Source organism: Takifugu flavidus, chromosome 12, assembly GCF_003711565.1.
Source record: "Takifugu flavidus isolate HTHZ2018 chromosome 12, ASM371156v2, whole genome shotgun sequence".
Classification (NCBI taxonomy): domain Eukaryota; kingdom Metazoa; phylum Chordata; class Actinopteri; order Tetraodontiformes; family Tetraodontidae; genus Takifugu; species Takifugu flavidus.
Window position 1 is genome coordinate 15,323,829 of NC_079531.1, and position 24,084 is coordinate 15,347,912.

Genomic DNA, 24,084 nt, shown 5'->3' on the forward strand with positions numbered 1-24,084 from the left:
ATTAAAAAGGCTTCCAACAATGGACAAGTCGAGGAGAGGCAGGAAATCAATGGCCAGTTGGACCGGGGTCCCTGCGCGGTTCTCAAGGGGTCCCAGACGAGGGGAATCCGCTGAAGGAGTCCTGCCTGATTTACACGTGATTGTTCCTGTCCTTCCGGCACAGTTGCTCCGCAATTTTAGTGAAACAAAGAACATTATCTGAGATGGAAGGTCAATGTCACAGTGTAAGGTATTATCCATCATTATCTGCTCCCATGAGCCAAAGCGCTGTCCTCTCCGGCGTTATGAGCTGCCTAATAAACTGCGCACGGAGACGTCGAGAGCATTTCTTTTATTCATTTTAGTCGACACACTTGCCCATTTGCACCCAGGTTTCGTCCAGCTTTGGGTAAATAAATGACACAGCTACGAAATCTGTCTTTTTGAGACTCTATCGAAATGCGCGAATTCGAATTTGAGGGCTCATTCAGGCTCTAGCGTCCTTTTAAATGAAGCGGATTTACCCAAGACAGCCAAGTATGCGTGCGTGCGTGCGTGCGTGTGTGTGTCTTTGGCGCAGCTAAACTAAAACACACGACCTCCGTTTGAAGAGAAATGGACGAGGCTCGTCACAATAATGTAATAAATGTTCTTTTATCAAGTGGAGCCTTTTACTTTGATAATTCTGGGACCGAAAGCAGCCGCGCACAGAGCTGCAGTTCGCCCCTTTTGCCTCTTCGCGACACCCATTTAAACATTTTACAGCGCGTTAAAGTCTTGAGTTTCGCTCTCTTACGGGAACATTTATGGTCGGGAAAAATCATATAATCGCGCAAATCAGAGGTTGCGCCAACTTTCCATCACTACGTAGATATGATACTGGTATACTCCTTTTTTGGGTGGGTGGGGGTGCGCAAGAAGACACCTGTGTGCGTCAGAATTGGAGGGGGTGACAAGAGAGGAGCGGACGAGCCGAAGGAGACGCGCACAGCGGAAAGTTGGGAGCGGGATGTTGGCGTGAGGAGATTTTGGAGTTTCCTTTTTGTCTCTTTTGTCTCCGTGTGTAGGACAGTGAGGACAGAAGTCAGCAACATTTACTTTTACGCAGCCGCGCAGTTTTCTGTCGGAGCGCTGCGCCAGAGCGCAGCCGGACTTTGTGCCACCGAGGGGGGCCAAGGCAGCACCGGCGCTCCGCTCGCCTGCTTTTGCTTTTACGATGCCAAAAAAGTGGACAGCGCGTCGCCACACCGACATTTCAGAGCTCTAATGCCTGTTTGGCCGCGGTCTGGGGTGTTTTTAAAGTGGTTTTTATCCTTTGGTCAGACTCGAAAGTGTCGCGCTCACAAGGGTAAGAGTGAACTTTATTTTGAAAAAGAAAACTTGTTTCATGCGCATCATAAAGGCAAATAATTTAACACGGAAAGTTGAGTTTAAACTTCTGAAGTACCGAGTCCGATTTGGCTTTCGGGTTTAAAATAAACGTGATTTTTTTTACACAAATCAATGCAATATGAATATTTTATATATTTGTCTGTTTATATATTTAAACAGAAGAGGCGCATTTTTTCTTTTTTTTAGTCTTGTTGTTGCATCATTTGATGTCTCGGACTCGTTATTATTACAATTGTTATTATATCATAAATCGTAATTTAAATTACATTTGTCAAAAAACACAAAGAATACATCATTGTTATTTATTTGACTTTTATAGGTTTTCATAAACGAATTTATGTGTCAGGTGTTTAAACTGGGCCACGATATTTCACAATGTTACACAATAATTCAAAGAATAATGGCTTGACTGTTTAATAGCTGCATTACTCTCAACTGAGGCTTTTAAAAAATATGTTCTTGATTATTATTTTATATGTGAATTAATATATATGAATTACTTTAATTTAATGGTTTTTTTCCCCCAAGTCAATTATTTTTTTGGCTAAAAAATGACTTTCTTTTTTTAAAAAAAGTTATTTGTAAGTGTGTGTGTGTGTGTGTGTGTGTGTGGTGTGTGTGTGTGTGTGTGTGTGTGTGTGTGTGTGTGTTTATCCAGCTCCATCATGTGGGGGCTGGTGGTCATGTCAGCATGTGGACAAAAGTAGTTTGGGATGATACTGATCGGATGTTCCTCTCTTCTCTCTCCGTCCGTCTGTCTTCTCTCACCTCCTTTCCTGACCCAGGTCCCGGGCCGTGTGAAATTTTCCGCGGATGCCAACAAACCTGATCTCGGGAGCTGGCTGATGTACATCCAGTTTGCGTCTTTAGCCCAGCAGCACAACCTGACCCTTTGCCAGGTAGATGATCAGGTATGTTGACGCCATCAATGCGGAGATCAAAGAAAATTTAGTAAAGGTGGGGAACTTGTGGAGCTTCTACCATTCAGATGTTTACTGGAGAAATATGTATTTTTGTCCTCACCGTGCCACATGCACGCGCACACATGCACTCTGCTGTCCTCCCTTTCTGTGTGTGTTCCTTCAGTTATTGTGTTCCGGCTTCTGCTGTGCGAGGACCACAGGGCCTGATAAAAGGAGGCCCGCCGCCGCGATTGTTCCACCCGTTTTCCAGCCGTGCCTGTGTTAGACTTCTTAGATATGTCAGGAATGCTGTCGTGTTGTTGCTGCTCACCTGCCATGTGTGGCGAGGTGCATGCTGTAGCAGGGAGGTGACAGGATGTAGCAGGGAATCAGGACTTTCCTCTCTCGGCCTTTGTTTATCGAACACAATCTTCTATTAGAGGTTTTCATTTCATTTCATGTGGGGGGGTCCTGGGGGGGGGGTCCTGGGGGGTCTACCACTTCTACATCTTGTACAAACGACAATAAAACAAAAACCTGTCCTCACACTTCCTGTGTGAGAGATTTCCAAAACACACATTGTGATGTTTTTTTAAAAGCACCTAGCCAATCTGACCCACATGCACGCACTCGTGCACGGACGAGCAGAGCTTCACCCCCCCCGGCCACCTTCTGCTTCTCCCTCTCTTTGTGGGCTGCGAGACACTGTCAACACTGCGGTTCTGCTCAGGTGGCTGTGTAAGGCCCGGAGAGATTACAGGCATGGCTATGATGAGGGGATTGTTAAGCGCCGCGCACTGTTTCAACACAGCACAATGTGGCGTGTGTAAGCCTTCCGGCCAACGCTTGACTTCTGAAAACACACAGTAGCCCCCCACAATTGCCCGTTTTACGCAACAATAAAAGCTGCTGTCGGTTTATGGTAGCGTGCGTGTGTGTATGTGTTATTTGTACACACACCTGCGGAGAAAAGCCCTTGAGGACACTAGATGGATGGATGGATGGATGGATGGATGGATGATGGATGGATGGATGGATGATGGATGGATGGATGGATGGATGGATGGATGGATGGATGGATGGATGGATGGATGGATGGATGGATGGATGGATGGATGGATGGATGGATGGATGGATGGATGGATGGATGGACAGACAGCAATAGCTGCCCACACAGAGGACCCCAGTGCTGATTTTAGCATGATTTAGCATCATAAAAAATGCCGGATCTTGCCCTTCTCTCACTTCCTTCCAGTTTTCCAAAAATTCCTCCCACAAAAACTGATTTCCCGACTCAAACTAAAGCATTTAATCACCAAAGGTCACGTTGATGTCAACAGAAAATGAATAAAAAGTGCAATTACGATCACACCACAGGCCCCCGGAAGCCTTTAATGAGACAGCACAAAGGAATATCAATGCTAATCTCATTTGCTCTATTGATCCTCAGTGAGTATTGAGTTGGATGAAATAGCTGAGGAACTTCCTAAAAGAACAGATACTGTCCCTCACGCTGTCACTACACACCACAGGAAGTCTTGAGATCTTACTAAGAAGATTCAATCACCAGGAGAGTGACCTGTCTCAGTGCAACACTGTGTGTTCGCTGTCATTGTGAACCAGATTGATGTTGGGTTTCGTTCATGGGCTTTAGACTTCCTGCGCTCAGCTGGGGAACCGTTGGGCCTCGATGTTTGATGGTGTCATAGTTGGCTTTTACATAAACTATGAGACAGAAAACTGATCAAGACAATGAGAAGTGTGAACCAGCATGGCCCAGTCCTGTGGTGGTCAGTTCTGACCCAGCAGGAAGCATAGCCCTACAGGAACACACTTAGATTATTTCTCCATGGAAAGATTTTTAGCTTAGCATGTCTTTGTTTCAGTGTTCCAAAGGATATCTTGCTTAATCATCAACTACGATGTAATTGTGTGTGTTTGTGTGTGGGTATGTGTGTGTGTGTGCAGATCTTCTACAAAGCCAGCAGAGAGATTTTACCAGGTGAAGAGCTTCTTCTTTTCATGAAGGCTGAAGATTTTCCGTGTGACAACATGGCCCCAGATATTCATGGTTCGCAGCACACTCTCTTTCCTCTCTCTCTCACACACACACGTGTGTGTGTCGATGTCTCCTGACATGTGGATGTCTCTGCCCCCCCGCATGCAGAGGAGAGGCAGTACCACTGTGAGGACTGCAACCAGCACTTTGAATCCCTTAACCAGTTGCTTGACCACCAGCAGAAGCAGCCATGTGGAATGCCCCCTTCCTCTGACCTTAACCCAGGTTCATCTCTTTGTTTGTTGAGTTTGCTAACTTTTCAACATAGTAGTGATGCTAAAGGAGGTGCTAACACTAGGAAAGTGTTTAAACAGTGTTTAGAAGTTTGTAATAGTTTTAAAATAGTCAAACAAGGTTTAGTTAAATGATTTTTGGTTCATTATGAAGAGCACTTCCCTATTTTGACCTCTCTATAGGAAAAGCTGAATCAAAACCACAAACAGGCCTCAGTATTTACGCTTTAATTCCAAACATCCACTAGCTCTGTTGACATCACACAAAGAGTGAACATTTTTCTTGATTGATGCCATTTTCCTTAAAGGGGATAGTGACCAGAAGGCTCAGAATCCACAAGACCTGCAACCTCTCCACATTCCCCACGGTCCCCATGAGTGTAAGGAATGTGACCAGGTGTTTCCCAACCTCAAGAGGTGAGTGACTCAGCATCAAATACACCTGGAAAATCCAGCCATTTATAGTCCATAGTTCTGTCGGACGCCAATAAGTCACTATTTTGGGGTTTGCCCTAGTCTGGAGACCCACACGCTGTGTCACTCTGAGGAGAGGGAATATAAATGCGACCAGTGTCCAAAGGCCTTCAACTGGAAATCCAACCTCATCCGACATCAGATGTCACATGATAGCGGCAAGCACTATGAATGTGAAAACTGCTCAAAGGTAAAGTGATGACATTTGGGGGGAGGAGATGGAAAAACATGTTCTTAAATCTAACATAGCTTTGGATGTAATTCTGGCATAAACCTATGTTTACGCGAGTCGTTAGCTTACTCTTATTACAATCCCATGGAGGGTGTGTTCTCTATGTATTCCGTGTGGTTGCTTTCCCCAGCAGGTGTTCACAGACCCCAGTAATCTGCAGAGGCACATTCGCTCGCAGCACGTTGGCGCGAGGGCCCACGCCTGCTCCGACTGCGGAAAGACATTCGCAACGTCTTCAGGCCTCAAGCAGCATAAGCACATCCACAGCAGTGTCAAACCATTCATGTGTAAGCCATTAAGACTCTATATATGTAAGCCTTAATTCGTATTCATCACATTGATATGAAATAATTCTCTTGTATTCCCTAACCTTGACCTTTCGCAGTTCTGCCGCACTAATGACCCTGTTGCCTTCAAGGAAGCACCGTGACCTTTAACCTTAGTCCTGTCTCCCTCATTTTAATACACCTTTATTTAAAAGGCCAATCTAGTTATAAGATATACATTGAATCTTCTCAGATGCACGATTCCTGACAGGTATTAACAACCTGCTGTCTACAAGTAGCTTCTTATTTGCAGTAATTTACAGATTAGCTGGTTAAAATATGTGACCAACTTTTGTTTTTCAATTGATCATAAAGAATATTGTCAGCGGGGGATACACACGGCTACCGCTGATGTAGAGGCATTCACCAACAAAGCTCTTCACTTAGGATGCTTAACTTGAAATGCCTAAACATCATTTTTAACACCTCCTGTCCATCTCCTTAAATTGCCTGTGGTAAGGGATAATGATATTGCTGAACATGACAATAAACAGCCAGGTTTTGTTTGAAGTCCGCATATTTTCCCACAGGGTCATTCAGAGCAACACCAAGGCATACACAGCACAGGGGTTGACCGTGGGAAGGTCACTTAATGTAGAAGGACAGGGATCGCAGATACGAAGACCCATTGGGGGGGAGGAAGCCTGGACGGGGAAGAGGGGGCATTAAAGGATGTGAGATCTATCCCTGAGAACCAGACCACAGGATAGGATTCATTCAAATCTACTTCCTTCACAACCTTAAAATAGAGCCATTGTACTACATGCAAGTATGCGAGTGTGTACCTGCGTTCCTGCATGTGTCTATTAGCCTGTTCCTTTGTTATTGGGAATATTTTGTGACTGTTCATTCATATCTGCCCAAGTGTGTTTGTGCACGATTGTTTATGTCCTCCTTGGGAGCATCCCTGGGAGGACAATGGGCCTGAGAAACTGAATTCATGTGCAGGTGATGACAGTGGCTAATACAAACTGTCAAAGATTTATTGTTCAAACAGAATTTCCCGTCTATATGTTATGCAATTCTTTGTACCGTACGTGTGTTTTGGTTTCTCCATACCTATTTGTTCTCTGTATATCTCTGCCCTACAGGTGAGGTATGCCACAAGGCTTACACTCAGTTCTCTAACCTGTGCCGCCACAAACGTATGCATGCAGACTGCCGTACACAGATCAAGTGCAAGGATTGTGGGCAGATGTTTAGCACCACATCTTCCCTCAACAAGCACCGTCGTTTCTGCGAAGGAAAAAATCATTTCACAGCTGGGGGGTTGTTTGCTCAGGGTATGCCACTTCCTGGTGGCCCTGGCTTGGACAAATCAGCTCTAGCAATGGGCCATAGCGCTAGCGGGATGACTGAATACCTGGGAGCCACCCGTCACCACAGTGGATTCACCTTCCCTGCTGCTACGGCGTTCCCCCTCAGCTTACCAGGTCTCTTTAGTTCTGGACTGTACCACCGGCCACCGCTCATTCCAACCACCTCTTCGGTAATACAGCCAGCCCATGCACATGGACACAGTACAGAGTTGAGCAAGAGTCCACTGTTGCCTCCAAGTCCTGGAGTTCAAGAATACCAAGATCTCCTTAAAGCTTTCCATAAACACGAAGGCATGCCAAGGAACCACATGTCGGACTGGCATGATCAGAGGTTCTCATCTTCCACAAAGCAACATAGCGATCAGTCCGACAGCGACCTGGATGAGGTCAGCACACCCAGTGGGAGTGACCTAGAGAGCACATCGGGCTCCGAGCTGGAGAGTGACATGGACAGTGAAAGGGCGGGTGCTGAAGAAAATGGCAAAGGCCTAAAGAGGAAGGTCGGTGAAGGGAACCATAAATGCTCGAACCTGACTGGTAGAAGCACTGCTAAAGAGTTTCCTGAGCCTCCTATCATCCCTTCCTATTTTGACAACCACACAGCAGTAACAGGCGCTGTGAACGACTCCATCAAAGCCATTGCTTCAATAGCCGAGAAGTACTTTGGCTCCACAGGACTTGCTGGCAGACAAGACAAAAAAAGGGGGGGTCTGCCCTACCCTTCTATGTTCCCACTACAGTTTTTTCCTGCATTCTCTCCTCCAGTTTACCCTTTCCCTGATATGGACCTCAGGCCTACTGGCCCCAAGAGCGAGCCACGGTCTAAAGTCGATAACTGTAAGAAGACCGCGATCAAAGACACAACTGAGTCTCCATTTGACCTCACTACTAAACGGAAGGAGGAAATATCATCCACATTTGGTCCCTCTAAACCAGACGCCTTGCACACCCTTGGCCTTGACCAGCCATTAGACCTGAGCCTGGGCACCAGGACCCGAGGGCGCTGTGTAAGAGAGGCAGAAGCAAAAACCAACCAGGATAATGGAGAACAGACGGCAGCGGTAGACATTCCAAAAGCTGACGCGTCTTTGCAGCATGCCAGGCCCACCCCTTTTTTCATGGACCCTATCTACAGGTATCGTTAGTAGCTTGTTTACTTTTAAGTCAAGTGTAGCAATTGTGCAACCAGTGAAAGATGACAATTTTTGAATTGCACGTTGTGATAAACGTGCAAAGAGCTGACACAAATCTACCATTAGCAGGGTTGAGAAGAGGAGAATGAGTGACCCATATGAGGCTCTGAAGGACAAGTACATGCAGCCGGCATCAGGCTTTCTCTTCCATCCACAGGTGAGATCACGCTGACACTTTTAGTAGGAAAATAAAACTACCTCGACATTTATTAAACTCATGTATGCTATCACCGGTAATATGCTAGTTTTATAATATTATAGTCGGTTGAAGTAATAGTTTCCCTGAATGAAATGTCCCTAATAATGGAGGTTAAGGCTGTATAACAGTAGAGTGAAAGGCCATGTTTGATTGACAGAGTGCTTATATGAGCGGTACCTCACCACCAGGTTCAAGGATGCTACTATTTAAACTCTTACTGTAAAACAAGCTGTAAATTACAGCCTCAGTAGCACAGATTTGAACATTTGGCCACTTTTATTGTATATTACTGATGATATTATTGACTTTAAGGAGTTTTTAAGAAGTTAACAACAGCTCCAATGTTCATCACTTCCAGCTAATGTAAATCAAAGTAGTCGTGGCAAGCCTTAAACAACCCCTCATATTTATCTTTAAACCTTTCAAATCAAACAAGTGAACGGGCGTTTGTTCCACCGCTGAACCCAACACTTCATATACTGTAGCTGAAGTCTTCACCTCCCTGCCGATCACATTAGCAGCACTCAGTTTGGGGTTGGACCCTACTTTTATGGGGCGGTTTCAGCCTCTTCCTAGAAGGACAGTTAAAACCTTGTGCCACCATGTTGCCCTTCCATTGCTGGATGATGTTGCCGGGCTTTGGCTCTACATCAAACCGCGGTGCGACTGGTACCGCTGGTAGATCAGTGAGGGATCGTCCATCACTCCACAGAGCTGAGATGTTTAACTGTTTAACTCTGGTTTTGGTGCTGTGTTGTTGAAGCTGACGGTCCTGAGCCACATCGGAATGCAAATTACATGATTTCCCTACAATATTTCAACATTTTCTATCTGCCTATTCTTAAACTAATAAACATTTGCTCAATAAATATTGAATTTTGGGCCATTTTCTGACCTGTTATACACACACGTATAAAGGGTTGGTATTTTGTTCAGCCCTTTACCTCTGGGCAGAATCTCGTGCACGTTCTTACTGAGACGCAGCTGGTGAATCTCATATTAATTAAAATCGCGACTCCATGAAGTTTAAACTAATTTGAAGGAAGCTGATGATTTATATTTATAATTTGGGATAAATTGAGTGGGTGAATTTATTAACTCTACTGTCAACGTCAATAAGTGCTCTTGGGAAAATGTAGATTTAACAGATATTTTGATTGTATTTATTAACTTATTCATTTTAACCGGTGTAAAATGAATCCTGGCAATGAAAGTTCATGGAAATATTATTGGCCTATTGGCTAAGGAAATGTAGGTTCCTGATTCTTTAAATAAGCTGGAGACATTTAAACTGCTTTTGAGTTTGCTGGTATAATACAAAAATATGACAAATGACAAAATAAATTAACTGAACCTAAAAATGTATTATAATCAGTTTCATTTCATTCCAAGCCTTAAAATGCTCATATATATATATACCAACTTAAATAGAAAATAACATTCTATTATAAAGATCACTAAATGGCCCACTGATGGGAAATTGAGGATCAGGTATTATAAGTGATTAAATTATTAGATTTAAACTCCTAAAAACCCTTCATCCTTATTGCATCATGACGAGTGTTTTAAAACTGGGTTTGACTAAAATAGTACATAATAAATTCTCGTGCACAAGCCGTTTTTTGCTCTGAAGTGTTCGGTGCCACGAGGCAGACGAGCCTGAAAGGCCGCCCTGGCGTCCTGCTCCCTCTGCCTTGCTTCCTCCCTCCTTTGCTCCTCCTCCATATTGCCCCCCCCCCCTCCCCCCCACCCCGCTTCTCTCATCTCAGCGATATCATTATTACGTCTGTCTGGCCCTTGATCAGTAATGTCACCATCTTTCATATTGACAAATGTGCTGTCTGACCGTATTGTGCACAGAATGGTTTACAGCAGGGCATGACACCCCCCCCCCCTCCCCTCCACCACCCTACCACCACCCTTCCACACGTAAACACGCGCGAGCATTTTTTTTTGGGACACACATTTTTCTCCCACCAACATTGACGGTAATAACTCCACTCCAGCCAATAAAAAATCATAAATTTGATTTGTATATTAGCTGCAGTCGTAAATCAAGTTTGTGTATTTGCGTCACTGCTGTAGACATAAATATTAACCTGAACTTTATTATTAAGTATTCAAGTTGACTTCTTTTTTTAGATTTTGGATATTTCAACAAGTTGAGATTGACGGGCAGATTTTGTTTATTTCAAACATGTATAAAAATGTAAAAAAAAAATGTAAAAAAACCAATGTAACAAAGCATTTATACAACTTTTTAAAGGATGTATTATATTCTTACCCCTTATTACTGCTTCATACAAAATATAAACTCTATTAACATCTATATAAGATAAGAAAATACCAACGATTGCTGTTATTTTACCACCATTTTTACTTACATGAATTGCCATATGTTGATACAATGTTTGAAAAATGAAACTCTCAATTCACTTGTTAATCTAATCTGCTCTCGCTCTTGCGTACATGCAGCTCTCGGCTGTCGGAAACATGGCTGACAAGCTGGAGACGTTCGGCTCCTTGAACGTGCCGGGAGACCGTCTGCATTCTGTCCCTTCAGTCTTTGACTTCAGAGTCCCAACCTCGTCCCTCTCGGAGAGTCTACTGCGCAAAGGCAAGGAGCGCTACGCATGCAGGTAATTCCAACAAGTATATCTACATATGCAGAAAGAATCCTTTTTGATGGTCATCATCGTCATACATGTTACTGAGGGAAAATATCTACACCATTATAGATATTGTGGAAAAATCTTTCCCCGCTCTGCTAACCTGACCCGTCACCTCCGGACTCACACAGGAGAGCAACCTTACAGGTACGAGGCTCTTTCACTTCTCAGAGAAATGAACAGTGGAAATCGATCTATCATAAATGTATAAATTGTATATTTAGGTGTAAGAGTATATACTGGCTAGCAGCGGACTGCCTTGTAGTTGTTAAGGGCCTTGGATGTTGAGGAAGGCCTGCTGACCGGAGCAGAGGAGCTGGAGTCAGACTCGGCTTCTGCTGCCTCGGTCTGATAGCCTCCTGCCCTCGTATTGGCACCCAATTAAAGATCAGCTTTGTTTATTGTAATTTGGGGGGTAATAACGGGAACGTTTTCTCCAGGGACAGTCAATTGAGTGAGCTAATTCAACCACAAGAAACGATCTAATCTGTTCATTTAATTTTGTATGAAGCAGCTTGGCATTAAGGTTTAATTTTTAGGGTAGAGCTAAAGCTGTTACACGCTGATTTTGTGGAAGAAAGGGTGCAATTTTATTGTTCTGGCCGGGCAATAACCGCCGCTTCTTAATGTAGCACGGTTTTATTCATCACCAGCAGCTTATGAATTTCTCTGTTATTTTCCAACCACATCGACGTCTCCTGCAGGTGTAAATTCTGCGATCGCTCCTTCAGCATCTCCTCCAATCTCCAGCGTCACATTCGTAACATCCACAACAAAGAAAAACCCTTCAAGTGCCACTTGTGCGATCGCTGTTTCGGTCAGCAGACCAATCTGGACCGCCACCTTAAGAAGCACGAAAACGGCAGTCTGTCAGGTCAGGAGACCCGTTCTGCTCTTTTGGTGACACGTTAGTGCAGCTGTTCTTCTGAACAGTGGACATTAAATCCACTTGGATCTTCTGTCAAGAGTTCTTTTTGCAGCATCACTGTGGCCACCTTATTGTACCAAATTTGTTTGTAAGTTTTACTGAATTTTGTTGCAATGTTTTCCTTGTAGAAATTCAATTAGGAAATTAGCAATGACCCCAAACCCCAGAGAAGAACATCGTTAACTATTTACTGCCAGAAACATCAGACACACCAACGATATCTGTCTACATTGGCTTGAAATTGATTTAATTGCTTTAAATGAGACAAATTTATTGGGGGAAAAAACCCCATTATTGTGTTATATCAAATGATTCAAATGCAAAACGGGGGTATTTGTGTCCTGTCTGCAGGCACGGCCATGTCGTCCCCACACTCTGAAGTTGACAACTGCGGTGCCGTTTTGGATGATAAAGAAGATTCTTATTTTAATGAAATAAAGAATTTCATCAGCAACACAGGCCAGAACCAGATGTCACCAGGCTCCTCAGAGGAAGGGTAAAAGCAGATTTATGTACTTATTATAGCTGCACAGCCAAACTCTGTGTAAATGGGAAAATGTCCCCCCAGGCTTTTGACCCACCGCATCACAAAAGCAGAGAAAATCACAAAGAGTCACATGCGGGAAACCATTTGTTCGAAACTCCACCTAATCCGATAACGGACTCATTTCTGTGCAACAAACTCGTGCAATACTGGTCTTTTAATTGACATTTTTCAATTTTCAGGCCAAGGCAATATATGAATGATGTGTTTGTGGGATGTACATTTGCACAGCACTCAGCTATTATCAATAGTTGTCACATTGTCACCAGAAACAAGGAGAAAGACAGAAATTTATCGTTCTATTTGAGATGATTGCAGCTACTGGAAATGTGCAGGAGGTCTTTTGCTCAGCGGCATTTGGACCGCACAAGTTTTTCTGATATCTGCAGCCAAGTCAGAGATGAGATCTAAGATGCATATAAATTCCCAGAGCTCTGATCAGAGATGGCTGCTGAGAGGTCTGCACAGGAGACGGCGTTTGTTTTCACATGGACGGACTCGAACCCGAAACCCATTTGCTCCATAGACTGAGCTACTTCTGTCCCGAAAGTGCATTTTAGCCGAGGTTGGCTGAAGGACAGACGGTGCAGATGAAACTCTCCATGACTGCATGTGCAGACGGGTGTACGAAAGCATTTATTTGATGTTTTCCTGTTTTTATTGAACACAACATGTGAACGTTCAAGTAGAAGGCAGAAAAAGTATGTGAACCGCTTGGCTGATGACTTCTCCAAGAGCTAATCAGCGTCAGGAGTCAACCAACCTGGAGAGTGGCGAGATTGGAGATGTTGGTAAAGCTGCCCTGAACTATAAAACAACCTAACAATTTGGTTATTCTGAAGAAGCATCGCCTGATGTGAACCCTCCCTCAGAAGAGCTCTCAGAAGACCCACAAGTAAGAATTGTTGACGTGCCTGACGCTGGAAAGGATCATAAAAGTATCTCTAAAAGACTTGATGTTTGTGTGTCCATGGTCAGAGAGAGAAGCTGTAGATGTAGAAAGATCACTACTGGTGCTACTCTTCCTAGAATCCTCACTGAGGTGAAGAGGATTCCCAAAGTTGGTGAGGGGACACCACTGAGGAAGACACTGCTGTCCCACTGAACGATCACTGGGAAGTTCCACAGCCCTACTGGCAAAATGTGCTGTGGGCAGATGAAACCGAAGTTGAGTTGTTTGGAAGGAAGACAGGGCACAATAAAAGCGCCCCAACAGTAAGATCCGATCCACCTGTGAAGGATTGTGAAGTCATCAGGGTTCCTCAGGGACGGGATGGAACACGATCAACGACTTTACAAGGAAAGCTTAAGACCATCTCTCTGCCACAAAGGTTTCAACAAGAGAAATTAGGCCTTCTGGAGTCGCCCGGTCTGATTAATGACCACAAACAAATTGAGATGCTGTGGTGTGACCTCAAGAGAGAGATTCACACCAGATGTTCTGAGAATATCGCTGAACTTCAACAGTTCTGTAAAGAGGAATGGTCCAAAATGCCTCCTCTCTATTGTGCACCTGCAGGAAAGGTTGTTTCGACCAAAGGAGGATCAAAGATTTATCAAATCCAAAGGTTCACATACTTTTACCACACTGCACTATGAATATTTACATTTTGTGTTGAATAAAAACATGGAAACATATATAACTGTTTGTGTGGTCTTGGTTTAAGTGGACTATGTTGGTCTGTTGGTGTGATGTAGATGAAGATCAGAAGACAATTTATGACCAATTTATGCAGAAATCAATGCGATTACATACGGGTCACATATAATTTTCTTAAAATTGTAAATCTCATATTTAGATCCAGGATGATATGAGATGATATCTAACTGTGCACAATGAGAAAAGCAAAGGATTCAAATGAAGCGCTGCATTGATCAACCCATTTGCTGTTGGGCTAAAGGAGATTTGGAGGCAAATATCCACATAGGCATAATGTATAGGATTGTATAGAATCAACCATCAGAAGCAGGAACTGGAAATTCCAACATTAAATATGGAAAATGAACAAGCTCCATTAAATGGGAAAGTTATGGGTAGAAAGTGTTAGTACTTCATTACTGCAACGTTTAATGTGTCAATGCCTGATTGTTTTGAGACTACAGGATTACCGGGGATGCACCTGAGGAGAAGGCGCTGATGGGAACTCGTAGTTCATGTGAGCTGGAAGCAGCGAAGCTGTGTGGGGAGGTCGGAATGGTGGAGGAGGCCAGCAACACATCTGCTAAAGCAGAAGGAAAGCTACTGTCGAGCTGCCTCAATGAGGACGTACAAGAGGAAATAGACCTCAGCAAGACCTCAGGAAATGACTTTGTAGTTAACTGCAAAACATCTCAAAGGGGGTAAATAATACCCAAGCTCATATTTAACATACCAGTGCACTTTGCAATGCTGTAATCTTTATTTATTTATTTTCATCTACAGCTATGAGAAGGAGGAGCAGGACAGCAATTCAGGATTGGATCATATTCATCACATTTCAGAAATGTGCAAGCTGGAGGAGAACAAGCTGAATGAGGGAGACAGAGACGAAACTGAGGGCTCCTTTGGCTCCATCACCCTGAGTGAAGCCATCAATCAGCCGCTCTTTAAAAAATCCAAGTCTCAGGTAATGTTTCTTTGATCGTATGAACACAGATCGGAACCATGGAGAGCCAGTTCGGCCCGTTTGGTTTAATCCCAAACGCTCAGACATGCAGCTGTCATGAGTTAGTTGATATTGTGTCTCTATGACAAACTTGAAGTCAGTGCTCAACAATTATTTAATTAGTATGAAAACCGTAGTTAAACGTTATCTGTTCCCTTCTGCCTTAGGCATACACCATGATGCTCTCTCTCACCGATAAGGACCCTCTGCAGCCATCTTCCTACAGCCCTTCCGCTATGTGGCACAGTCTGGCGCAGGCTGCCAGTGAAACCAGTCTGGTCCAGTCCTTTAGCCATGTATGATGTTTTCCCTTGACCTTTCAACACCCAAATTGTTTGACGGCGCCGGGAGCTCTTGGCAGAGGCTGCTGATTGAACCCTTTGCCCTATCTGACCGCTAAGCAGAGTCATTGTCAATATAGCCAAACAAAAACTGAAAAAATGTCAAAATCAGCAAAATACCGTCATGAAAGTAAACATTTCTGTTTTCTTAAACAACCCAGACCAGGATGATTAATGTATAATGATAACTGTAAATGTCGTTATCCTGCTGAAAGGACATGTTTTGCTGTGGGGTATGGAAGATGTAGCGTTGTGCAAAAATCACAAGAACATCACAAGAGTATCTATAACACATTCTACCTAATTTCTCTTTGACACCTAAGCAGAGGTTGGCTAGCATCTATTACAAATACGCATTCTTTATGATAACACGGTGGGTAAAAGTAGCAGCCTCATATAAAAATGAGTTCTCCTTCACTTTAGGTCAGAGATTTTGTAATATAACTGGATAACTTTTTTTGTTGATCGACATTCAGAACCAGACTGGTTTTACACCAATTCTGTGCAGTAAAAGTGCTACACACAGGTTTTTACCGACAGGTTTTTACATCCTTTGTTCTCGATTACACCACCTGCACTATCTGTGATGGAATATAGATTGATGTCTTTGTACTGGAAAAAGAAAACGGTTTTTGGTTTTGTTTAAAAAATAGAAAAAAATGTGTTAAGTCTGTAAAGGTTATACAGTTTTCGAGCATTGAATCTTAGCCAATAATACCAGTTCTTACCCCGAATGCTAGTTGTTCGTTTTTCTGTGCTTGTGTGTGTTTTGATTTTGGACAATCATTGTTTTATTTTATGTTTTCTTTGTTGGTGTTGTTATTTGCTGTTGTATGATCAGAACTATATTTATTTCTTGGTGAAATGTAGATTGTTTACTGAATAGCACTGTTCTTAGTAAAGGTGAAGGGGGGATTCTTGATTGGCTAATCCCAGAATTCACAGGGACTTGTAGATTACACTTGAGTACCAGATAGTATTAAAAACAAAGAAAATCACTAATTCGCGCTTAAACTAAATATCTTTTTTCTACTGTTCAGCTTTTAAAACGAAAAAAAGCTATAAAGTTTGAGACATGTCCATTGTCTATAAATGCATGATTGGTCTAGAAAGAACTTTATTTACAGTTGTATAAAAGCTTGTCTGTTAAGTTCATGTTAATCCACTGTGCCAAATTTATTTTCCTGTTTTGAGGCACCAGCTTTTTTTTCTTCCTTATTTTGTAATAGATTATAAAAAGTAATAAGCAAGTTGAGGTACTTTGTTGTAATGCTTTCTATAATGTAACTGTTATGCATTTCAATTCAATGCTGTGAGCGGAACAAAATAAGAAATATAGAATTACAACATGGATTGATATGGCTTCTGTTTTTGTCTCTATAGATATTCCACACAGTTTATGTCCACTTTATATATCGATTTAATACAGCCCCCTCTGAGGAGTAAACATTTGGCCCAAATGTTGATTTATTAACAGCAAACCAGTGTATCACCTAGCATCTAAAGGCTCCCTTTCGGAGGGGGGGGGGACTTTAGAGAGTTTTTTATACAAGCTTTGGCTCATATATAGAGGTAGAAGAAGAAAGACGGCTTGAGAGAGCCTGAATGTGGTAGTCAAAGCAGGAGCAGGAATGCGTCCTCTGTTTTTGTGTCCATTTGTTGGACATGATGGATGAGTTGGGTAGATGTGATAATCTGCCTCATTACTCAAATGCTTAATAAGAATTCTCAGCCTACGTGGGTGGACATTGTGGCTGGGAGAGCTGAGGAATCAGCTGCTTTATTGTCCAGAGGGTGACTGGGGAGGGGGGACTGGAGACCTGCACCGGAGGCTGAGGATGGCTGGTGTTGCTGCATCGCATATACATTGCTCTTGCCCCCTAATGGTGGGGGAGTTTTTTTAGGGCCGGCTGTCAGCCCATCCTGGCACAAATCAACGTCCAGCTTTGATGGGGTCAGGGTTGGTCACGGAGTGTTGATGAGGTCACCGAAGGAAGTCCAGCCAACTTTGATGAGGTCAGTTGCTCATGGTAGTGACTGCTCTAAAAGAATGAAATGGAACGCCTAAAATTCTCGGATACACACACACACACACACACACACACACACACACACACACACACACACGTACATGCTTCTTTAGACACTTTGCGGCATCACACCACTACTTGTTCACTCTGCCTTTGAAACCCTACAACAACTAGGTGTAGCAGAGGTGAGATGAACCCTTGTAGAGCTGGTGGATGAAGGCCACCTGTGGGACATGGTGTCCACCTTTCCTCCACCTATAAACTGTTCCAGGTACACTGGGCCAGCATGAACTTGGCTGCACAAAGATCCCTCTTCTATACTCACTGTACGTCTTCATCTACAGCGTAACACTTTTGGATGAATAAAAATGTCTTGTTTCAGGAATTGTGTCTGTCTTTAGAGCTCCCCGCATTTCTCAAAAAGCAAAAAATGTTCCTGCCGAACAGCTGCACCGGAATGCTTCCCATACTTACTAATATTATAGATTATTCTATTAATCCTGTGTTAACTACCACTTATCACTAATCAGTGTTTAGGTTTATCTGTAATGTTACAAGCACTGCACACGTGTATTCCTTTTTAGGTTTAATGTGTCCCCTATGGGCCATTTATTGTATTGCACCATATAGGCATTTATAATATATTTGATTTATGCTTGCATTTCATAAAATGTATTATTTGATTGTGTTCATTATTTAATGGGCTGTGTTTTGAGATTTTTTTTTAAATTTATTAATTTAATTTATGACAATCTTTTTTCTTTATCATTTTTACAGGATCCTTCATTTTTACAGTTGGGCTGATGATCTTTTGGAACTACAAGATGGTACAAGATTTCCTAACTCAGAGAGGAGCAGAACACTGGTGGCTCCAGGGGTTTTTGTCCTCAACAGGACAAAAACCCCTATTTTACTTCCTCAGATTATATTCTCACAGCAGCCTCTCTCTTTCATTTTCTTCATACTAGTTCCTGGAACCCTCTCTGCTGGCTTTACATGTTTCTGTTCCTTGCATAGGGGAAAGCTGTAGTGTCATGAACTGCATTAAAGATACCACAGTTAGATGTAAAAACAATTGTAACCTTCAAGAGAATTTGAGTTGTCACTACAGCAAACCAGAGGAACTTAGTCAGGACAGTAAGGATCCCTCAGAATGTTGTAGGAGCCAAACTCTGATCTGTGGACGCAGTTTATGGTAGAGACCTACACCAAAGGGTCACAGACTGATTGCCTCCCCACCCACACGTCAGGGAGACAGAGCTTTTCACCTGTAGGCCTGAGAAAGGCAGGCTCTCCTGAGATGATGGAGAATGGCCTCTTCGGAAAAGTGGACAAACCTCATGAGACAAGACCAGATCTCAATAGGCAATGTCATATCCAAAAGAGCATCACCCCCATATAAACAATAGTACCATACATTAAAAGCATCAAAGAATTGAAACTCAAGCAGGCTGGCATATGTATTAAATGCTATTCTTCAGGAAATCCTCTTGTAAAAGATGAGAAAGTCCAACTTCAATGTCAAGCATGCAGAAGCAACAAGTGCGCTGCCCCTCGGCTCCACAGCGAATCAGGGTCGATTAGAAAACGTTGTGTTTCATAGCAGGGCCTCATTTGGGTCAACTTGACAGGTGATATAAGAAAAATGTACAGTGAAGCAATTTAATTTTAGCTTTGTCCTTGTGGGAGGATGATCACATTCAGCAATGAGCACTTTCACAGTGTTCTTCCTCTCCGCAGGAGCCGATTCACAGTTTCATCTCTACACAGGACAAAAACGAAATATTCATTTACAACAAACCTTCTAGACTCGTTTACTGACTGGCTTATTGTATGTGTTATGGATCTTCAAAATATTAATTTAAATATATATCCTGTCAACTCCCTTTGACTTAAAGGTTATTACATTTGTACATGTGTTAAACTGGTAAATCAGCAGATCAACCACACACTCACTGAGTCTGTAGCAACCAAGTCAACAGTCTAGTTTACTGAGATGGGGGGGGGGGGGACGCAAGTGGAATATGTACAAATTTCAAGTATTTTCTGTGGTAGCAAATTACTGTTGCCTGTACCTTTATTAAGAGTGATTAGTGACAAGTGAAAGAAGAAAGGAGTCTAGACACTAAACAGCTTGCAATCCCCAGCGGCCCCACATTGAATTTCATGTGCTGCATAATAAAGCATGGAAATCAATCAGTATGAAATTCTCTCGCAAAGAAGAAGTGACGGTGAATGATTGGTTTGTGGTCCTCAAAAAAACCCTCCAGGTTCAATGCATTTAAGAAATACATTTCTCTGAAGGACAGCGTTGTTTTTACATATGTAGCATACAATTTCCTAAATCTCTAGATCGGTTTAGGATGGCAGCTGGCAGTTCTTATTAAAATATAACGGGGCTGTAAAAGATACAGACCAAACATTGCCAACACATTCAGTTGGGTAATTTGTGAAAATAAAAAAAATAAAAAACTGTGTTGATTTAAAAACACTATTGTTTTTTGTTTTTTTTTAAAAAAAAGGATGTAGGGATGTTCAACCTATATCCTTTTTTGAAAAAAAAAAAAAACATTTTCTGATACTATACTTGAAGTTAACTTATTCTGGCTACAGTTAATATATTCCAACACTGAATAGTAATTACATTAAACCATTCAATATGTATTCATAATAACAGAACAAATTCAGGATAAAGCATCTTAATTTTAATTTATGTTCCAGTTAATGACGGTTGTCTGTCCCCTCTCGGCTGTGAGGGGACATAATGTGAGGACATCTGAACAAATTGGCCACTTAACCGACCCATCTTCATTAACAGCAAGTCATCCTTGCTCCTGTCTCCCTCTTGCGAGGCAGTCAGGTGCGACACAACCTCCAACCAGGCCAGGTTGGGAGGACGATGAAGGCTGGTGATTTTGGTGGAGCGCCAGCTCGAACCTTGCGCCATCTTGGCTTCAGTGAGGCTGGCTGTTGGTTGTTTAGGATTGATTTTTTTTTTTACACCTAAAACAATATAATTCCTTTTTTTTCGTTTCACCGCGCTACTCGCTTTAGATAACCGTAAAATAGCGGTAAGCTGGATTTTACCGGTTTTAGACAGTTACGTTGCACCATCTACTGGCGGGAAAATGGGATGCATCTCCCGAAGCGTGCGTGCGTGTGTGTGTGAGTGTGTGTGTGTGTGTGTGTGTGTGTGTGTGTGTGTGTGTGTGTGTGTGTGTGTGTGTGTTGGGGGGGGGGGGGGGGTAGCAGTGATGAGGTGAATTAACATTTTGAGTTATTGTGTTATGTCTTCAGAGAGATGCAGTATAGCCTCCATGGCAGATTAAGGGGGTGGGGGTGGGGGGGTCAATAGGTGGATAATAGGCTAAAAATGGAAATGACTGATTCCCCTTCAACTTGACACTAGTAATGTGTTGTGTAGTTTTTTGTGAAATAGTATAATATCAACTTATATAGACAATTTCCTGATTATTGTCCCCTCCACTTGTGAGATATCCAGCCCTCTGTAACGAGTCACGTGGTGCCAGAAAAAAAAGCTAGCAATGTGTTGAATTGAACCATAATGTTGTCCTCGGTCATCTTAAAAAGGCTTTTAATTGTTACCTCGTTTTTAATTGTTATTGGAAATGTTAAAATTATTCCATCTTTTTTCCATCTTATTTGTGAGGAAGTGTTAGTAGGTTCCCTCATCATCTGGATACATAATTATTTCTATTTTGGAAGACTGGTCGGTGAAGAAAGCCAGTGTAGACTCGTCATCGTCCTCAAGATCAGGCAAGTCATCAGTGGATATTGAGCTTAATTGTGGAAGGTTGAACATTTCCAGCTGTCCTTCATCCTCTTGCTCTGGTCCGTGTGCTGCTGCAGCCTTTACTACTTCAAGAGGACGAGGGCAAACAAAAGGTAGATGGCTGGTAGCTACCTCTTCTTTCTGGATTGGTTCTTGAGTATCTTCTGATGTTTCTGTCTCAAGCACCTTCAGATTTTGCACAATTCCATCTTGTGGCAAGGTCTCCCCTACTTTCAAATTGATCTCAACTTTGTTCTGGTCCACGTTCTCCAAGGTTTCAATCTGAAAGCTGTGCCCTTCTTGCCCCTGAGATAACTGACCATCCAATAAATCTTCAGAGAAGTTCTGGCTGTCAAAAGGCTGCATCATCTTTCCCCTCAAGGACGACGAGATGTGGGTGTCATTTTCTTCAAATGTTGTCTCTGAAAAGTTGAATTCTTGACCTGCTCCTAAAATTAAGTGAACATTATTATCAATCCAAGCACACATAATTTACAGATGCATCTCAGTAAATTACAATATTCCCCCCCTAAGTGTTTCAATTCAAACATGAAACTCATTTAAATTAAATAATTTCAGAGTGATAGAATTCAAGTGCTCATTTCTTTGAATTTTGATGGTTATTTCTTGCAGCCAATGAAGCCAAAGAATTTGAATTTTTCAGAAAATGTGAATGGTTATTTGAGGAAAACAAAAATATTTTAACATCTGCCATTGAACAACACAAGACACAACACCAGCAGATGACCTGGCTCCTGACACAGTGACGAAATAGTCAACTTCCTGATGATATTCTAATCTATTGAGATGCACCTGTACATGAGTCAGATCACAACGTGCTCACCTTTCCCTTCCATCTGGAGTCTTCTTTCCTGGGCTTTTTTACGAATCATCGCCATACCTGCCAAGGAACTTTCAAGTGATCGTCTTTCTCTTGTTTCCCATTCCTGCCTCTCTTTCTGCTCCCCCTCAAATCCTCCCGCTGCCCATGCCTCTGCACATGCCCTCTCTTCAGGGAACACAGGCCGTTCGTCAAGAAAGGTCAGATTTTGAAGTTGCACAATCACGGTCTTTCTGTAGTTTGGGATTTTTTTCACCACCTCATTTCCTATTAGATTTAGCACCTTAAGATTTGGCACGGCCTGAAGAACAGTGAGGATCTCTGGATCATATAGAAGATTGTAGGACAGGTCCAGTACGCTGATCGCCAGACACTGACTCAGATGCTGTATGTCACCCACAGTCTTTAACTTATTGTGAGCAATCTGAAAGGTGTTCAGCTCAGGAAGACAGGAGATGTGCTCTATAGTATATATGTAGTTATTTGAGACATTCAAGGTGTGGAGAGACTTTAAAGAGGAAAGGTTGTCCAATTTGCGAATGCGGTTTCCCTGAAGGTACAAACAGCGGAGCTCAGTTAGGCTGTCCAGGTTTTCAATGAACTTAAACCTGTTGTTTTCCAACCAGAGACACTTCAGTCCTGTGTACTCTTCCAAGTTCTCAATGGTTGAGAAATCATTAAAATGCAAGTATAAAGTGTCATTCAACCTAGGACATAAGTAAAGGTTGAGCTGCTTACAGTGATCTCTCAGGAATTTTTTTGTCATTTTTGACCTTTGGTTATTGTGTTCTGTTTCTGGGCTGTTTGTCATTATGGGCTTGTCTTCTTGAGTTTCATCTTTTCCGAAGGCATCCTCCCCTTGTGAAACCGTTGCGGGACGTCTACATTCAGACTGATGATTTGGTACCATTTCTTGACTCATTTGGATTTTTGCAGTAAACTTTCCAATAAAACAATGTAGAGAAATTCAGCATGATCCAATCAGGGTAGTTGTAATTCAACGTAACAGAGTTTATTGCTTTGAATCAAAGATGTTTTGACCTTTGATCATTGAAAGATCAAATGTCAAACTTGGGGAAGGGATTGTGTGCACAAACTTTTCTTTATGAATTCCACATTTATTTGGTTGAGTTATAAATGGTAAACAATTGAAATTTCATTTATTTCCATTGGGCAGTCCCTGATACACCTGTCAACCCTCTCAGCAGGGTGGTAGTTTGTAGTAGCTTGAAGGTATCTAAAAAAGAAATCCTTTTCAACAGACCATGCTTCTGCTGCAGTTTCTGAAATGAGGAAAATGTATACCGTAGTTAGTGTGGAGATCTATATTTTACAGTCTAAGTTCCATCTAGTGAAGCCTCCATCTGTAATAAAGGGGGTAAATGATGGAATGATGGACTTGCAGATATCTGCTATCACTCCTTCGATCTTGTTGCAGATGTCAAATACTAGCTGTGACTGATTAATATAAAAATTAAAGTGTTGTCTGTCCTCTGCCTCGCAAATCTGATTCAATTTTTGAGCTCAGCATCATGCTGCACTTCTGCATCCTTAACCAGAGAAGTCAGAAGAAACAGAACACCCCTTGTCATCTTGACAGCCCGTTGGCCGGGTTCCCCATCTGCTTCCGACTCCTCTTCACCTGGTACAGACAATTGGGTAAAGCCTGAGCCTGAGGAGTGACAAAACCAGGAAAGGAACCTTTCTATTCGGGCAATTTCACCAAGACCGCAAGGGAAGCTCAGCTTTCCCCAAAATGTCAAAAAATTAAATGTTCAAATACAGTAGCAGTAATGGCTATTTCAGCTGGGTGAGACAGAGCTCAACAAACATTTCTCTCTGGTGAAAAGATGACAGGATGTTTGATGTTACAGGAGCCTGGTCTGTAAGAGAGGGTGAGATTGAACATGGTGAAAATCCTGGTGGTTGAAGGACTGGTGTCATCATTCCCCAGCCCTTCAACCACCATCTTCCACCCCATGGCA

General features: G+C 42.5%; 2 protein-coding genes across 9 annotated transcripts in view; one reads left to right on the top strand and one right to left on the bottom strand.

Annotated features, from left to right (window-relative positions):
• The window catches only part of mecom (MDS1 and EVI1 complex locus), a 68,771-nt gene extending 51,983 nt beyond the window's left edge, over nucleotides 1-16,788 (top strand). Inside the window, exons 1-16 of one of the 8 annotated variants that reach the window (XM_057049985.1) lie at nucleotides 844-1,327; nucleotides 2,157-2,282; nucleotides 4,242-4,344; nucleotides 4,441-4,557; nucleotides 4,874-4,982; nucleotides 5,082-5,229; nucleotides 5,402-5,582; nucleotides 6,689-8,051; nucleotides 8,176-8,266; nucleotides 10,784-10,947; nucleotides 11,047-11,124; nucleotides 11,682-11,851; nucleotides 12,257-12,401; nucleotides 14,553-14,789; nucleotides 14,872-15,055; nucleotides 15,262-16,788. In XM_057049985.1, coding sequence (XP_056905965.1) covers nucleotides 2,217-2,282; nucleotides 4,242-4,344; nucleotides 4,441-4,557; nucleotides 4,874-4,982; nucleotides 5,082-5,229; nucleotides 5,402-5,582; nucleotides 6,689-8,051; nucleotides 8,176-8,266; nucleotides 10,784-10,947; nucleotides 11,047-11,124; nucleotides 11,682-11,851; nucleotides 12,257-12,401; nucleotides 14,553-14,789; nucleotides 14,872-15,055; nucleotides 15,262-15,396 — 3,291 coding nt within the window. In that variant the 5' untranslated portion in view covers nucleotides 844-1,327; nucleotides 2,157-2,216 and the 3' untranslated portion in view covers nucleotides 15,397-16,788. Of the gene's footprint in view, nucleotides 1-843; nucleotides 1,328-2,156; nucleotides 2,283-4,241; nucleotides 4,345-4,440; nucleotides 4,558-4,873; nucleotides 4,983-5,081; nucleotides 5,230-5,401; nucleotides 5,583-6,688; nucleotides 8,052-8,175; nucleotides 8,267-10,783; nucleotides 10,948-11,046; nucleotides 11,125-11,681; nucleotides 11,852-12,256; nucleotides 12,402-14,552; nucleotides 14,790-14,871; nucleotides 15,056-15,261 lie in introns of those variants that run through there. The other 7 variants (XM_057049979.1, XM_057049977.1, XM_057049978.1 and 4 more) reach the window with 7 other exon arrangements.
• A 4,255-nt stretch (nucleotides 16,789-21,043) lies between these two features.
• LOC130535512 (dynein axonemal assembly factor 1-like) lies at nucleotides 21,044-22,888 on the bottom strand. Its single transcript, XM_057050587.1, has 2 exons — nucleotides 22,103-22,888; nucleotides 21,044-21,707 (listed from the first exon to the last, which is right to left on the bottom strand). The coding sequence occupies exons 1-2, from the start codon at nucleotides 22,863-22,865 to the stop codon at nucleotides 21,142-21,144; spliced, it is 1,329 nt and encodes a 442-aa protein (XP_056906567.1). The 5' UTR covers nucleotides 22,866-22,888; the 3' UTR covers nucleotides 21,044-21,141.
• Nucleotides 22,889-24,084: the final 1,196 nt, after the last annotated feature.

Excerpts from the sequence above, each read along its gene's own strand:
- LOC130535512 (XM_057050587.1), bottom strand. The coding sequence starts at position 22,865 with ATGACAAAAAAATTCCTGAGAGATCACTGTAAGCAGCTCAACCTTTAC. Across the intron at positions 21,708-22,102 it reads ACTCCAGATGGAAGGGAAAG|GAGCAGGTCAAGAATTCAAC; the intron begins GTGAGCACGTTG and ends ACTTAATTTTAG.